This window comes from Poromitra crassiceps (assembly GCF_964638095.1).
Source record: "Poromitra crassiceps genome assembly, chromosome: 16".
Taxonomy (NCBI): domain Eukaryota; kingdom Metazoa; phylum Chordata; class Actinopteri; order Beryciformes; family Melamphaidae; genus Poromitra; species Poromitra crassiceps.
Window position 1 is genome coordinate 11,242,386 of NC_139645.1, and position 17,267 is coordinate 11,259,652.

General features: G+C 45.9%; 2 protein-coding genes across 2 annotated transcripts; one reads left to right on the forward strand and one right to left on the reverse strand.

The window, feature by feature from the left end:
* Positions 1 to 869: 869 nt before the first annotated feature.
* Positions 870 to 5,635, forward strand: c1qtnf4 (C1q and TNF related 4; the record flags this gene model as incomplete). The annotated part of the gene is made up of 2 exons (XM_083652961.1): positions 870 to 1,229; positions 4,853 to 5,635. 2 exons carry the CDS (start codon positions 870 to 872, stop codon positions 5,633 to 5,635), a joined length of 1,143 nt encoding a protein of 380 aa, XP_083509087.1.
* Positions 5,636 to 10,409: 4,774 nt separating this feature from the next.
* ndufs3 (NADH:ubiquinone oxidoreductase core subunit S3) lies at positions 10,410 to 16,915 on the reverse strand. Its single transcript, XM_083652962.1, has 7 exons — positions 16,836 to 16,915; positions 16,422 to 16,484; positions 16,033 to 16,130; positions 14,133 to 14,282; positions 13,600 to 13,725; positions 13,063 to 13,182; positions 10,410 to 11,219 (listed from the first exon to the last, which is right to left on the reverse strand). The coding sequence occupies exons 1-7, from the start codon at positions 16,888 to 16,890 to the stop codon at positions 11,061 to 11,063; spliced, it is 771 nt and encodes a 256-aa protein (XP_083509088.1). The 5' UTR covers positions 16,891 to 16,915; the 3' UTR covers positions 10,410 to 11,060.
* Positions 16,916 to 17,267: the final 352 nt, after the last annotated feature.

Genomic DNA, 17,267 nt, shown 5'->3' on the forward strand with positions numbered 1-17,267 from the left:
TCCAGCTGCTACAATGAAGTTCAACTGCAGAAAGAAAAATGCAGCAACCTAAAAAAACAATAACAAGAAGGGTAAATGTCAGGTTTTGGAGTCAATCTCTCAGAAGGGGTGCGAGGGCTTCTTTCCAGAGCTGCCATTTTGCACTGACATTCAACAAACATACAGGGAGGAATCCATTGTAGAAGAGGAGAAAGACCAATTTCTCAATGGACAGCAGCCTCAATAGATCAGAATGCAATGCAACAAATGAAAATGCTAACAGTGTGAAGCCACCTTTACAGATGCGTAAATAAGGACGTTTCTGGGCGTCCGTTGGGGTAGTGTAGCGGTAGGTTGCCTACCGACACGAGGGTTGCAGGTTCGCATCCCCTATACTGTATATACTGTATATATATATACGCCTGGTCGGGGTGGAAGGGAACTGGTGGGAATAGTGCGATCCTGAGAAGAGGAAGGTAGAGCGCACACTCAAAACGCATGTGCCGGACAATCGGATAAATAAACTAGAAATAAAGTCAAAATAAATCAAAATAAATAAAGTCAGCACACTGTAGTTACAGGCTCCCGGTCAGGTTATTGACATTTCGATCACAGGGATCTTCAGCAGAATAGCGTGATCCTCCCACGTCTTACGTCCTCCCGGTGAAGCTCCCCGCCGTCAGGTGAAAAGAAGCGGCTGGCAACTGCGCATGTGTCGGAGGAAGCACGGTGCTAGTCTTGGCTCTACCCAGATCGGCAGAGGGTGGAGCAGCGACCGGGGCAGTAGGGGGGGAAACTTGGCCAAGTACACTTGGGGAGAAAATGGGGGAATCAGAAAACAAATCAAATAAATAATAATGACGTTTCCCATTCTCTGCCCCTCTACAGATATGACGCAGTTCCCAGTGAGTCTGCTGGTGGGCCTGCTGTGCCTGAGCCATGCCGGAGGCGCGTGGGGTTTCGCCCGTCTGCTGGAAGACGTGGAGCTCCGCTCGGCGTTCTCGGTGGCGCGCACCAACAGCATGGAGGGCGGGCCCAAGATGACGGTGACCTTTGACACGGTTTATGTCAACATCGGCAACGACTTTGACCCCAAGATCGGCTTGTTCCGCTGCCGCATCCCCGGGGCCTACTACTTCTCCTTCACGGTGGGGAAGTTCCCGCACAAGGATCTGTCCGTCATGCTGATGAAGAACAGGAACGAGGTGCAGGCCATCGTGTACGAGGAGAACTCTGGAGAGGAGAGGAAGGTAGGTAGGTGGGGAAAGAATCTCTGCAAGGAAGATTGGAATCCTGAAAATCCAGCCTGAAACTGATCTCTTGGACAGTTCATTTAAGTCAAGTCAAGTCAAGTCAAGTTTATTTATATAGCCCTAATTCACAAGCATGTCTCAGAGGGCTTCACAGAAAGTATGTCTAGCTGATTCTAGCTAACACACAGTAACAAGAATATACAGAATAAAGATAACATTTGAACATTTGAAGAAAGCAGGAGAGTGGAGGAGGGAGGGAGAGGGAGGAGGGAGGAGAGGGGGGAGGTGGGGAGAAAATAGGAAATGTGGAGGAGGAGAGAACAGAGGAGGAGAGATGAGGGTGCAGGGGAGGGAGAGCCAAGGTAGGGGTAGGGTCTAGGGTTGGGGGAGGGGAGGGAGTAGGATACGGGCCCGGATTAGGGCGAGGGTGGGGAGAAATGGGAAATGTGGAGGAGGAGAGAACAGAGAAGGAGAGGTGGGAGGGTGCAGGGGAGGGAGAGCAGGGGGAATGTGAGAGGGAGGAGAGGGCAGAGAGGAGGAGAGAACAGAGAAGGAGAGGTGGGAGGGCGCAGGGGAAGGAGAGCAGCGGGAATGTGAGAGAGGGGAGAGGACAGAGAGGAGGAGAGAACAGAGAAGGAGAGGTGGAAGGGTACAGGGGAGGTAGAGTAGAGGTAGGGTCTAGGGTGGAGGGAGGGAGTAGGATACGGGCCCGGATTAGGGCGAGGGTGGGGAGAAAATGAGAAATGTGGAGGAGGAGAGAACAGAGAAGGAGAGGTGGGAGGGTGCAGGGGAAGGAGAGCAGGGGGAATGTGAGAGAGGGGGGAGGACAGAGAGGAGGAGAGAGGCAGAGAAGGAGAGGTGGGAGGGTGCAGGGGAAGGAGAGCAGGGGGAATGTGAGAGAAGGGAGAGCAGGAAGTGGCAGGGATTCAGGAAAATAGGGGAGAAGAGGAGAAGGAGCAGAGGGGGGGAGAAGGAGGAGAGAGCAGGAGAAGGGAGGGGGGGGCGGTGGGATGTGGGGGAGGAAAGAGCATGGAAAGAGAGGAGAACAGGAAGGGGGAAGAAGGGAAGAAGCGGGGGAAGGGGGAAAGAGAGAGGGGGGGGGGGGGGGAAGATCAGACAACTGACTACTCTAAGCATTAACCAGAGCTAACTGGGACATAGTATCTAGCTAATCTACAGCCTAATCTGGCCTATCCTACCCTGCTCTAGTCTGATTTTAGCCTGAACACTATAACAGGTCAGCCTTAGGCTGTAGCTAATCTATCGCCTACCTAAGCTGTTCTAAACCAACCGGCAGCCCTCGACCAGTGATGAAGAGCACCGATGCCCCCCGACCCGGCCCCCGCCCACATAAGGCGTGGGAGGGAAGGCCAGGCCGGGACACAGCGGCACCCCCTCACCCCCAGTGAACGCAAGAAAACCTTTCCACCATATGGTGGCAATCCACACATGGATCGCCACATGGATTGCCCCAGTGACTTGGCTGAGGAGGAACCTTGTGAGGTCGTTGTGCTAGGGGCCCATTGCTGCGGCCCGGGCGGACCCAGCCCCCACGCGACCCGCCCCCCCAGCCCCCAGCCACCAGCATAGTGACTGAGAGCGTGAGAGCAGGCCACGCGGGGGACGGGCCCACCCAGGCCACAGCAGCGGACCCCCATCCGGGGACTCCCCTCCGAGACAGGCCGAGAGATGCCGGGCTAAACCATGCACAGAGATCCTAAGATCAGGGAAGGGAGTTGAAAATCTAAAAAGTAGAGTCCAAAAAGAAATAGAAAATGTAGTCTTTAAGTGTTCGTAGGTTTAGAGAATACTAGTTAATTAGCTAGGTGAAAAAAGGGGTAACAAGATTGGGAGTTCCATGAGGATGATCTGAGGAATCCATGAGTCCGCGTTGGTGACATGGATTAAGATTTTAGTGTTCATTTAGTGTAAAAGAAGATTTACGGTGGCGCCTCACAGCAAGAAGGTCCTGGGTTTGAATCCCGCCTGGGACGCTGTGGGCGCTGAGGGTGTGTCCCCATTCCCATGTCCTCAGTGCCTAGGGCCCAGGTGGGGTCGTCAAAAAGGGCCTTTCTGTGTGGAGTTTGCATGTTCTCCCCGTGCTCCCCTGGGGTTTCCTCCAGATAGGAACCCCCCGCTAAAAAAAACATGCAAAAAAAAAATCAAAATTTCCTTTCCTCTTTGATTACAAAGCCCTTGGGTGTCCTATAAAAACATCATGGAAGTCTCAAAACACGTAAATCCACACCATCATGTAAGGAAAAAAGTCTAGTCTAGTCTCTCAAGTCAGTCTATCTCTTCCCCAATCTTCGAATGCTCCAGAGACAGTCTGTACTTTAGCCTGTTAAAATCTGGCCAGAGGAAGCTGTCATCTTCCAGGTGACGGACGCTTGAGACGAGAGAAAGTTGGTCGATATTCGATCAACCACGACATGTAAACAAAACCGAGGCAGGTGATTGGGGGAAATTAGCGGATGCGCCGCCTTATTTCCATTTTGGCCAACTTTCTTCCCTGTGAGGTACAGACGGGTAGGCGGAAGCACTTTCAAATTCCGGGAACCAACACGTCTGTTTTTAAGAGACAAGATCCATCCTAACAGATCATCTGATCAAACGTCCCGCCTCTTCAAAACAGTGCATAGTTAATGAGGGGAGGAACAGAGCAGATAAGAGAACTCCCACAGAGGCTAGATTTGATTTTTGTGTGCAACAGAATTCATAACCTTGTTTTAAAGACCCATCGGACATGTTTTCAACAGCTAAAAATGGCATAAAACGGGACCTTTAAGTCGTGAACACGTCTCTCACCAATTTAACAATAAGAGCACAAAGGCCATGTTCAGACTAGGAGGCCAAATCCGATTTGTGAACTTTAATGACCTATTAATGATTCTATCCAGATTGGTTTTATGAGTCTGGACGCTCAAAGTCTGATTTGTGTCACTTGTCCCAAACCACATATGGAGGTAGTTTCCAATCTGCTTTCGACCGATGTGACTTCAGTGTGGACGCACTGATCAGAGTGTCTTTTGCAGGGGGCGGGGACTTGAAGAGCAGAGAGCAGACATGCAAACACTGCCAGAAACATTGTATGTTGGCTCATTGGCTCATTGTATCTGGACACACAGATCCGACTTGAACACTTGCCCAAATCAGATTTGGGCAACCAATCAAGATAATGACTTTAGCAGCAAATCGGATTTTGCCTGTAATGTGAACATGGCCATAGACTCCTTCTCTCAAAGAGAAACATTCTGGCTCTTCGCTGACAATGAACCAGAGACCGATTTGATTGAGGGGTGTGTGAAGTAATGTGTGAATTCTGTTTCATCGTGGCTTCTTCTCCAAGGAAATGTTTACAAAGGTCTTCTACTGTGTTATTTAGCAAAGCAGTTATCTCTCACTGCCATATGGCTCTTCTCGCTGATGTTGTGTCTGTGTTTGGGGCTTGGAAGTGAAAGCCGAACAGAGGGGATTACATTTTCCCACAATGCCTGAATAAAGAGCTGCGTGATGGAGATGATGGGATTATGTGTTGGCGTCAGTGCGTTGGATGTCAAACAGTCCTCGGTGTCACTCCGTAAAACCAGGGTAATAAAGTTGGTGTTGTTAACCCTCAGGTGCAGAGCCAGAGTGCCATGCTACAGCTGGAGTTTGGAGACACCGTCTGGCTTCGCCTTCACGGTGACCCTCGCTACGCGCTCTACAGCAACACGGGACACTACACCACCTTCAACGGTTACCTGGTCTACCCCGACACCTACGACTACCAGACGCACCACCACCACCAGCACCCCGACAGCCTCTCGCCCATAAACAGTAACCAGGCTATAGATCACGGCCTGCCAGAGCAGACTGGAGCCAGGGACACGATAGAGGAGAAGGAGCTGGAGCAGAGGGAGGAGGAGGAGGACGAGGACGAGGACAACGAAGAGGACGACCAGCACTCCGCCTTCTCGGTGGGCCGCACCCAGAGCATCGTGGGCGTGGACCAGAGCGGCATGCCCCAGCACCAGCCGGTCAGCTTCGACACGGCGTTCGTCAACATCGGAGAGGACTTCAACGTGACGGAGGGCGTGTTCACCTGCCGCGTGCCCGGAGCCTACTACTTCTGCTTCAACGTGGGCAAGCTGCCCGACAAGACGCTGTCGGTCAAACTGATGAAGAACCGGCTGGAGGTGCAGGCGATGATCTACGACGACAGCCAGGGCGAGAAGGCGCTGCAGAGTCAGAGCTTGATGCTTTCCCTGAAACCCGGAGACACCGTCTGGCTCTACTCGCACCAGAGAGATGGCTTTGGAGCCTACAGCAACCACGCCAAGTACATCACCTTCACTGGCTTCCTGGTTTACCCCGACCTCCCCACCAGCGCCAGCCAATCGCAGGCAAACAAGAAACCTTAGCTGCTGAGAGCGAGGTGGGGATTGAACGTTACGAGAGAGGAGGGTAAAGCCAAGAACTCATACAAGACGAAGAGTCTGTGAAGCCACAAGCTGGGTGGAGTTGAGAGCTAATGTATTTGATTTATATGAGTAGGTTGCAGTGAGGCAGCAGGTGTGGTCATGAATATTGCTTTGTGGTTGACTTTGACGTTTCCTCTTTGTACGAGTTCCTTGGCGAGGCCAGAAGGACTTTGGACTGGGTGCAGGGCTATTGACCGTATGAAGGAATGAACGTCTCCTCTCACCGGCCAGCTGAAGGCTACCCAGGATTTGACTTCATCACATTAAAAATGTAGAACCTTGAATGATAATAATGTCAATATGAATTGAATAGTGCGCCACAAAATGAAAATTCAGTCTACTCATACTTGCCCACTATCAGTCCAACCTCCACTGAAGTGTGTAGGCTCACCAAACCCACAGCCAGGTAGTTGCTGTAGTTGCATGCCAGCCTTCTAAAACAGGCTATTGACGTTAACGGGACCATCTTTTAAAAGCTCACAAAAGAAATGCGTGAAAAATCTATAATATTTCTCCAAACTGTGCAGCTGAATCCAAATGTTTGAAGCTTAACAATAGATCCTTTTCACTGGGGCCATTTTGTGTTGAAAAGGCAGGGTAAACACAGGTGCAAGCAAGATGCTAATGAGGGTTTCCAACTCCCAATCGTGGAAGTTGGAAACCCTCGTTAGTGTTTTGCTTGCACGTGTGTTTACCCTGCCTTTTCGACACAAAATGGCCCCAGTGAAAAGGGTGTATTGCGTCCAAAAGTTCAATATTTACCTCAATATCTCCTATAATTTCCTCGCTGACACTCAAGAGTTTTTTTTTTTTTTTAGCTGTAAAAAACTGACCCCATTAACTTAACAATAGTTTAGGACAGGGATACTCTACCTGCTTTGCTCGGGGGGCCACTTCTGCAAGATGACAGGGGGCCAGGGGCCAGTTAATAAATCAACAATAATATAAATTTTTCTGTAGCAGATTGTAGTTTTTTGGGGGGTTCCAGCTGCTTGAGTTTAGTCTGACAACTTTGTGCACCCAGGATAGTTACTGTGTTAGTCAGGTTAAGTTAGTCAAGTACATATAAGTGCCTGAGCGACGAACAGGTGGCAATATTTGACAATTTAGCTGGAGCTCAGTCAAACTTTATTTAACGTTAAGTTTTCATTGTGAATTAGAAAATAGTTGGGAGGCCACTCGGCACCCTATCGCGGGCCACATATGGCCCCCGGGCCGCAGGTTGAGTATCACTGGTTTAGGAGAATGCTGAAATGGAATTACAGGAGCCAACTTGCTGTGGGTGTTGTGCTCCTGCTATGATAATGACTGGAATTTTCTGCTGACTGGGGGCAGGGGGGGGGGGGGGGGGGGGGGTAATGATGAAAATTTTCTTTAGAGGTGAGCTATTCCCATAAGTGCATTTTTCATCCTTTTCAACAGCTTGGCGTTTCTGTGTCCTTATAGAAATCACCTTTCTTTATGTCTTTAAATAAAGGCATGCGAATGTGATATGGGCCGTTTTTTATGTGCCAAATTGAGTCTTTCTTTTCTTGATTGTGGAGCCTCTCGCCCCGGCACTTGGCCATAGCAGGAGCGGACAACAGGACGAAACTGACTCTTGGAGTTTTCGGAAAAGCGCAGACTCCGATCACCCTGCACCCACTGCTGACCACATGCCACGTCCAGGCCTGCGGGGATATGGACCATAATTTGATTTCTAATTCTGGCAGCAGTCTAATTCATTTCTTCAGATGGCGACGGCCACTGTGGAGAAAATGGAATTGCTTCTCCCTGGCCACTGTAATGAGTAGGTCTGTTTAATTTCACACTGCCGGGAGACAGATATGATGCTGTTCAAATTGTAAATGAACCTTGACTTCATGAAATCACCTTCTCTGTTGCGACATCATTTGAAGTGATACTTCACTTTCATAAAAAAAAAATCCCCATTATTACAAATAATTGGATATGGATATGGATTTGAGAAGTCAAGCTCTGACATTAGCTGCCCGACTGTCTAAAGTCATCGGTGTGTGGCAAGAAGGCAAACACAAAAAAGATCTCAGTTGGATCATTCTTTTTAGTTTATGAATTCAAAATGGAGTGGAGTGAGAACCATTCAACTCTATGCACAGTATAGAGAGCCAAAGTGAACATCACTTCCTGCTTCAGCACTGTACCAGAGATTTTCATCCGCCATTTATTTTCCCATAGACATTTCGTAAAATGCTTATGAAAATTGTTTTACTTGGTCAAACTTGTTTTTTTTTAAGCGTTAGCTGAACCGTTTGGTTTGACGAAGTACAACTATTTTATAAGCATTTTACGAAATGTCTATGGGAAAATGAATGGCGGATGAAAACCTCTGGTACAGTGCTGAAGCAAGAAGTGACGTTCACTTTGCCTCACTATAGAGACACTGCATGAAATAGGCCACGCCCATCGCAGGGGAAAGGCTCCGTTCATTTCCACACACCAGCGTCATTTTCCTTGAATTAAACATAGCTAAAAGCTGTTGTGTGGTGGGGCTGCGCAGACAACAAATGTAAAAAATCGCCAGTTAACGTTCTTTTGTACTCCCGAGGAAAACAAGGAAGCCATTGAGAATTGGCGAGAAGAAAAATGTGGATGTTGCGGTCAATGAAGTAAGTTGGAGTGATCATCTTCCGTATATACAATCTTTAAGTCGACCGTGCACGCGCATAGGAGAACGCCAGGATTGGACAGGAGTTTGTGTTTTCCCCCGTCTTGGGCGTGGTTTCTGAATGATGACGCATTACGCAGTGTCTCTATTGGTGATGAGCTAGTTCATGAAATCCAAGTGTGTGTGTGTGTGGGGGGGGGGGGGGCACGCATGCTAAAATTTCAAATGTTCCATTCAAATGAAATATCATTATAAGCTAGTGTACGATATTGTAGCCTTGTCAACACACATGATCCATGCAAGCACTGCGGACTCATTCACTATGCACTACTATAGCGATGTACAAAACATAAAAAAATTAAGTTTCTCACAGTATATCCCTAAAATTACAATGAACATCGGCACTGGGAAATGCCCCGGCCGGCTCCTTCTTCTCCAAAAACTAATTGGAGGGAGTGAGAGTCTGCTCTGGCATCACATGCTCCCCACGTCTCCCGTCCGCCGCAGTGTTACTGGACTATTTCCTGTCCTTTATGGCTGGAATGACTTCTAAGAAAGAGACAGAGCTTTTGACAATGAAATGCAATTTTTTCACTTTATGAAAATATTCCTGTGAGTCTGCCACAGTCCATCTTCTAATATGCTGCCTGTCACAGTATATAATGTCCTAACCCCCTGTGGTTTTGTTTTCCCATCTCAACCCCAGCAGCTGAATTGTGTGTAGTGGTGGACTGGCACACAGACCCAGAGGATCTGTGATCGATTTTTTCTGCTGTAAGGTGTAACCGAATTGACTCGACTCAATTAAAGGGACAATCCACTTTTTCGGATGTTTAGCTCATTTGCCACATCGCACATAATCTGTCTTTTTGGAAGGAAAAGAGGTTGGTGGCCATGTTTGGAAAGTAGTGACTGCCGGCTACCTCTTTTCCTTCCAAAAAGACCGATTATGTGCATTTTGGATTCATATTTCATCGTGTGGTGAGTACCCAAAGCAGACATGTATTTTGGTGCCGTGAGATGTGTGTTTTGGCAGATTTTTAACAGCTGTACCATTACCCTCCATTCTAAGGTGATCCTAACTAACTTCACGACTGTAGCTCACTGTAAACTGCGCGGACAGTGCCGGTAAGGCATGGTGTATCTTGGTTATGTGGGGGGCGGGGATGTGGCAAATGAGCTAAACTCCCGAAAAAGTGGAGTATCCCTTTAAACGTGATCAGTGAGTCGGTAGAGTTGATCAGTATTTACAAAATCGGAAAACGGGGACAGAGGAAGTCATTGTGTGTGGAGTGATTTGAGCGTAACTCATCTGATACTCACAAGCACTTGTGTCATGCATGCATCGAGAAAACAAAATAAAAAAAACACCCGTTACTTTCACACTTTTGAACAGCTTTACAGGCCCTGTCAATGCCTGTTGCTATTGTATTTCGATTGATAAGTTTATATCTGTACAGTAAATTGATAATGTTGGATGTTTCTGATCTGTGTTTCTTCTCTCTGATAATTCTGATGAAAGGATGATCACTGTATGTATATTAGATACCATTGTCAGAAAGACATGGGTCAAAATGTGGCGTGAACTTTCAGCTCCTTCCCTGTAATCGATTGTATTGGCTTTTGCACAACAGAGTGTCTGATTGTATATTGTGTGAAACCAGGGATGATCTGTCCCAAAAGCACAAAGCCAACTCTTCATCCTGGTCGGCATGATCGAATGCCAAGAATAATAAAAGGAATATTATTTAAAAAAAAACAATTTGACCCAGGTCTGGTTTTAGTAGTCTTGTTCATGTTGACTCTGAGATGTTTTGAATATTTCTTACATGTAAAATGAATGCTTCAATGAAATGTTTGGCCAAATAAACTAAGAAATGCATGTGCCATGTATTTTGTTGCTACGAAAGCTCATCCATATCAGGCTACATATACATCTAAATTATATAGAGGTACACTTTGTCAGAGCTGGTGAACAAAGAGATGAAAGCGACTCATGCGGCAATTTCCAGTCATAGATCAACGGCACCACCTTCTGGACAAGTCTGGTATGGCAGATTGGCTGAGAAGGGGATACACTACCAGCATGTCAAAAGACTTGGAATAGTCACTCACAATCAAACAGCATTCCCAGAGTATAATTTGAGGTGTTTCCTGTTGCCACAAGGAAGGGATGTTTCAAGGTAAACAAATTAGATTTCTTATTTGGTGGGAAAAGGGGAATGTTCAAAAATGTGTGATGATTTATTTTTTATATTATTAAATTTGTATGTAAGCCTACTAGTACAGCATGAGGTAATCACTAAAGATAGTTTCCCAGGAAAAAATATAATTGGATTTTTATTTAAAAAACAAAATACAATAAAATATGTTTTGCCCTCATTTTTGTTAAATAAGTGTATATTACTACATGTCAAATTATCTACCTACGAGTTTAATCCAAACCATTCATCTTGCTTTCTTGATACAAGCTGCTAAAAACAGCAAACATGAGAATCTCTATATTTTGATTTTACGTTCTGCATAAGTGTTATAGGGGAAATTGTTGGAACAGATACTAGACATATTTAAAAAGGTTGATCAATTGTGCAGTCCTGCTTCATGAACACGCCTCCATGTTCGCCAACAAGAAGCACAGCACTAACAGTTATCAGTTAAAGGCCGATTTATTATTCGTATTATTTACATAAATATTTCAGATGGGTTTGAAGGAGGTTCTAAAGAGTCCCTGAATGCAGGTCACTTGTTGTCGGGGGCCTCCAGTTTGGGCGCGGGGTCCTTGGGCTCTCGGTAGGCGGGGAAAACCTCCCAGGGGGTGTTGAGGTCAAACTTCCGGAACTCCTGAGACAGCTCCACGGGTTCTGCCACCACACGCTTCACCTCGTCATCGTAACGCACCTGAGGAGGGAAAACACGCTTCGCTCAGCCATGTGCTGGTTGTTTGGGATTTCTCCCCCCCCCCCCCGAACAGGCACCCCGACCGCCCAGACGAGGCACTAGGCGCAGCAGCCAGGACACATAACCCTTAACCCGGCTTCTCACCCACAGACACAGCCAATTGCGCCTGTATGGACGCCCGACCAAGCTGGAGGTAACACGCGGACTCGAACCTGCGCCCCTCATGTTGGTAGGCAGGGAATCTACCACTGCACTACCTGGACACCCAGGGGGATTCACATATTGAACTTCAGATTAACTGGGTTTGCACACTCAGCTGGACATCAAGGAGTTTTCAATGATGTTTAAGGTCTCAAAACTGTATTGATTTGTAAGACATGATTTTGTTCAAATGGACACCATAGAGGCCTCTTCTCTTTTGACACATTATCAATAAGTCAACAAGTCTCTGTGTAAGGGCGGTTACAGACAGACTACGACGAGACACAGTTCCCCCGCTGGGGGGAGTGTGGGAGTGTCTCACTACCCCCCCACCCCCCCTGCCTTCTTTCTCCCCTTCAAAACAAGCATGTGTGTGACTGTGAGTGAAGCAGGGCAAGACGTTCTTAAAAGCCTGTAGGGTAATTGTGTAGCTTTAGTTTGGTTTCAGCTGCTGCTGTATCAACACAAACCTCCATCACCTTTCCTCAGAATGTGAAGTGATGCTAAGAGTGGAGAGAGCTGTGACATATTGATGAATTTAAAGTCGAGCTGAACCCAAAAATGACTTTTCTTTTCTTTTAGTTCAAATACCTGGGTATGCAGTGCACCTATTTAATAATGTATGCAAAAAAAAATCACAAAAATCTAATTCCTTTAGTTTTTCACACTTTTTCACATCAAAAGTTCATTTTTCAAGATTTCATTGATAACACTAATCTACAGTTTGCTGACGTCACCTAGTACTATCAAATTTCTACCCCATTTCAACCAATCATATCACGACATGCAGCTGTCAATCAAATCTTCATTTCAGGATAATTTTCTCTTCCAAATGAAGTAGAAAATGGAGCCTAGTGCCTGTCTTCTGGCAGAATTCCTATCCCATAAACTAACTACTAACTTGGCCAATTGCATGAAACATGAACAAAAAACAAAAACTATATTCTCTAAGAATGCAAAGAAATGTAACTGGCTCGTTAAAACGCGCATTCCAGGAATATCGTATTTACAGAAATAGCGTAAAAGTGCGCGCTTGAGAGCGTAGTAGTCAGGGGTCTCCCCTCGGAGATTTCAGGCAGGCGGGCAGCATCCATGCATCTGATTGTCCGCTCGCTCCGCACGAAGCAAGTGGCTGCCTGGTACTCCGCGGATCCCACTCGCGTAGCACGACAACAGGCTGAATCTCACTCGATTTGGGGGTGGAACACGCCCTGATTGACCAATGCCAAAGCCAGTCGACAGAATTGTCAAATCAAATCATCGACACGCATATGGTCCGCCTCTCAATTTGTTTTCAGTCTCCGACGCTCGTGCTATTGCATTCGCCTCCGGTTCACTTCGACTTTAAGTGCTATATTTGAATTGTAAATATCAAATACTTTCGAGGCCCTCCATTCATTTCCCCAAATGTTTAAGGCCTTTTCAAACCCACAAACTTTCCCAAATGTCCAAGGTTCGTGGAAAAGATGGACAGAGTATAATCTAAGCTAAGAGAAAAATAAATTATGACATCTGGGCACAGCTCCCATCCTGTCTGTCTTGTTGATATGCTGCCAATAATATGACACTCATCTGGGTGGGCGAGCAAATGAAATGAGTCAGTGCGGAGATGCCCTCAGCGTGTGGCGCTGGCAGGACTCACCTCCACGTATCCTGACAGAGGGAAGTCCTTCCTGAACGGGTGGCCCTCGAAGCCGTAGTCGGTCAGAATGCGCCTCAGGTCCGGGTGGTTGGCAAAGAACACACCGAACATGTCCCACACCTGGATGAAAACAAAAATCAGTGTCATAGCGTAAATGTAAACACTAGCACACTTTCACTGAAAGACAAAAGAGAAAGTAATTTGGCGTCTGGGTGACCTGAGCATTTTGAATGCGGCAACGTGCCGTCACTCACCCAAGTAACCTCGACTTTTCTCCTGATCACAGAGAAAACGTTCTCTCTTTCTCTTCCAGAGAATCGTGAGTGACCATAAAACATTTAACTTTCAGCAAAAACAAAAAATAAAAGCAGCGGGGGGGGGGGGGGGGGGGTTGCAAATCAATTTAATTTTGCATTTAATTTTTGTTTTTGCTGAAAGTGTATGTTGGGGTAGGTATGTGTTGTGTGTTTGTAGTGTGTGTATGTTGGGGTAGGTATGTGTTGTGTGTTTGTAGTGCATGTGCAGGCTGTGACTCACCTCCCTCTCGTACCAGTTGGCGGCCTTGTGGACGCTAACCGCCGAGTCCACTGGCGTTAGCTCGTCCGCGTACGTCTTGATGCGTATACGAGAGTTATAACGCAGGGACAGCAAGCTGTACACAATCTGGAAAGCATGACACAAAGAGTGGAAACGTATATTATACCTGAAAATGATCACTCCGCGTTTGCCATTTTCTACTCCGCTCTGAGAGGGTTTCACAAGTGTTCTGAAGGTTGGACGGGGCTTCTGTTTTGGGCGGCGGGGGTGCAATTCGGGGGCTGGGAGTTGGAGGGAGCTGCACATTTCTGCCTTTTCCTTCTCTTCAGCACAAATTCCATGAGTTTTCTATATGGTCTTATTTTCAATACATCGTATGCCAGTGATTGCATTGCACTCATGTTCATCTGAATGTTGGGCAGTTTAACACATCCGATTACTTTGTACACACGATTACAACAAACACATGCGAGTTTAGGAGCAAATGACGTCGTTTTACGTTCACGTTTGTTTTCGCGGTCACCGGTCCGTACCTCAAAGCGGTTCTGCCGTGTGGGGATGTCGACAGCAGTGAGGTCAATCATGTTTCTGAACTGGCCGTTGGTGTGGTCCCTCAGGAAGGTCAGCACGGGGACCACCCCGTCAGGGTGGATCATCACCTCCAGCTCATTGTAACAGGTCACCTACACAGGGGACACACACACACACACACACACACACACACGGTATTTCAGTGTATTCATAGTATTCCCACGTCACATGCATTCCCTACCAAAACGACACGTTGCAATACATGCACACAGCTCATAGGCTGTTTATGTCATTTCATTGTAATCACCGGTTAATTGATTTCAATCACCTGTTATTGTCCTACCAAGATGACCGTGTGATTAGGGGTGGGGCAATACATAATATTATCGTCTATCCCAATAATAAAACACTGAAGATAATTGTATCGTGGTGAATTTCCATTAATTGTATAATTGTGAATATCGTCATATTTGACTTGAAAAAGCGGTCTAACTTTAGCTCACTAACAACTCACAGTCCTATTGATTTCCTCTTTTATTTTTAATGGTCATTTGTCCCAATGAGAACGCGTCTTTCCAGCCAATCATCATCAACATGGCTGAAGCCAGCTCGGCTTGCCCGCTGTATCCTCCAGATCAAAAAAGTTAAATCAGATGTGTCCAAAATATTATGGGTTCAAAAAATAAGGAACGACAGAAAGACGAGTTTGCCACCTGCAGAACCTGCCGGAGGAAGGTGTCTGCCAACTCCTCCAATATTTGTTTCTTGTATGGTAAGGTAAAGTGTTTCCAGTATGTTTTAGTGCCATATTAAGAGTTTTAAGCATATTTTGATAATTATCGCCATCATATAGTATCATTATTATATAATTATAATTATACTTAAAATTACAGGATAATCCTGACATGAATTTTCCATAACGTCCCCACACCTACGTATGATGATGTACAGAATACTATGAATCATTTAAAAATCTAAATCCAGGAACAAAGCTAGCAAAACTATCCTATCTCTGATTGGACTTAAGTAGTTCACTAGTTGTGAAACTGTAAAATGAGCAGAATTTAGCTGATTAAGTCTAAATTGTGTTTAGTAAAGCAGACAGGATGCATATTGTAACTTACTGCTAACCCTGTTATGGATTATTCCAAGAGTGGGCGCAGCATTTATGAGACCTGTCGTTCATTTCTTCACCATGTTATTGCATAATGAAAAATGAAGACCTCTTTAATAACTGGTTTGAAGACATTTGAATAGTTTTTAGTGACCTGAAACGTAACAGCACAATGCCACACTAAGGCATTATGTATGCCATTTTGCAGAAACTGTGGAAAGAAGCACAAAATCTGGATTTGGAAATGTAATTTTGACATGAGCGTGTTGTAAAACAAAACTGAGAGACTTTGAAGAAATTGTGACATTACATTATATTATTTGGCAGATGCTTTTATCCAAAGCGACTTACAATATATATATTATTTTTTAGCGAGAGAGAGAGAGAAATATGTTAGTTCAAGAAGGGCCCAGATGGAGCCTGAAAAGGTGTTTGTTTGCCGAAAGATCGGCAGTGGTTCGGCCGTCCTGACCTAAGGCGGAAGCTCGTTCCACCATTGTGCCGACTTTCATGACATGAAATAACAAAGAAATGGGCGTGTCTTGGCAACGTGTCCGGAGAACAAAATGTGATATAAGGCCCAGGTTGCAAAATAACTGGAATGATCATATTAAATCAGGTTGCTCAAGAGAGTTTCTCAATAATCAAGAGAGTATGAGCTTACCCTGGTTACTCTAACCCAGGTAATATGTTGTTTTGTGTTTACATGAGTCGATCCCAACACCAGTTCAACGGCAACACCACCCGTTGAGTGCTGTTCATTCCAGGACTGAATATTATGGACTGACCTGGACCTGCTGGATGTATTTGGGCATCATCTCAGCCACATACTCCCCAAACGCTGCCAGCTGGCTGTGAGTAACGGCATCCTTGGGCTTGACTGTGGCTGCAGGGAGGAACAGAGAAAAACACACAAGTCTGTTATCATGGCCGTTTTCTGTCATGCATCGACAGTAGGGTGCTGGACATCTTGATGATCCCAAGGCAAATCATTGAGCCTCTAACTGCAGTTCCCTCAGGTGTGTAGTTAAATTACTAAGTATATTTTCTGTCACTACTCATTCAGACAGGACTAAAGGGTAGTTAAGCAATCATGTATTACTGCTAGTTCACTATCAAATGATGGGGTTAAAGAAAACACGCGTCATTTAATCCACAGACATCTCTCTCTACTCACGTTTGGTTTCAGTGCTTTCCAACCTCGTCTGCTGCTGGAGAAGACATGAACTCCGATTTGCAACTATAGAAAACAAGTGATTGAGAACATGTTAACGTCACCCAATGGGTCAATCAATAGCAATGCACATAATCTCCGTCATACACTCTCATGTCCGTTTGGCTAACTACATAACGCTACACCTGTCTGTCACAAAGTGGCAAAACAGTCACCGATGACAATCCTCCATGCCAATCAACTCAAGGCAAGGCAAGCTAACGTTAGCATTAGCGAGCTCGAAGGTCAACAGTGAGACATTTCACCGTTGTAAATGGCACCATGGGTTCGTCAATAATAGACATATGCTTGCAGCCCTTCTTAAATCACTACAGCAAACACTACGTTACTGCACAGGTGTGTTCCAAGTGGGCTTACGGCTCAAACTCCTTCCAAGACCTCCGCGGACAAACCGCATCAACGACGCCGCCATGTTTGCTCGGGAGAGGATTTGTCTCTTCGCGTCTTCCCAAAACAGCGCTAGCACTCTGTCGCCACCTGGTGTGTTGGAGGAGAAATCTATTCGCCTTTGAATGCCTTGAATGCAAGCTACAGGTTTGTTTGGGTACTTACCAATCTGGGAGCCCACGATTCCCAGATTGTACTGATACTAGGATTAAAACTCAAACGAATTAATTATTACAATCAGAATTACTCCAGAGTTCACTGTCCCTTTCAACAAAACAAGTGATTTCCCATTTGAAGCTGTTTTACTTGATTCATTATTAAAACACAATGCTAAAGAAAAAATAGACAATAATTATAAAACCATACATAAATCACTAGGAAATCAAGAGGTCACTAGTATTG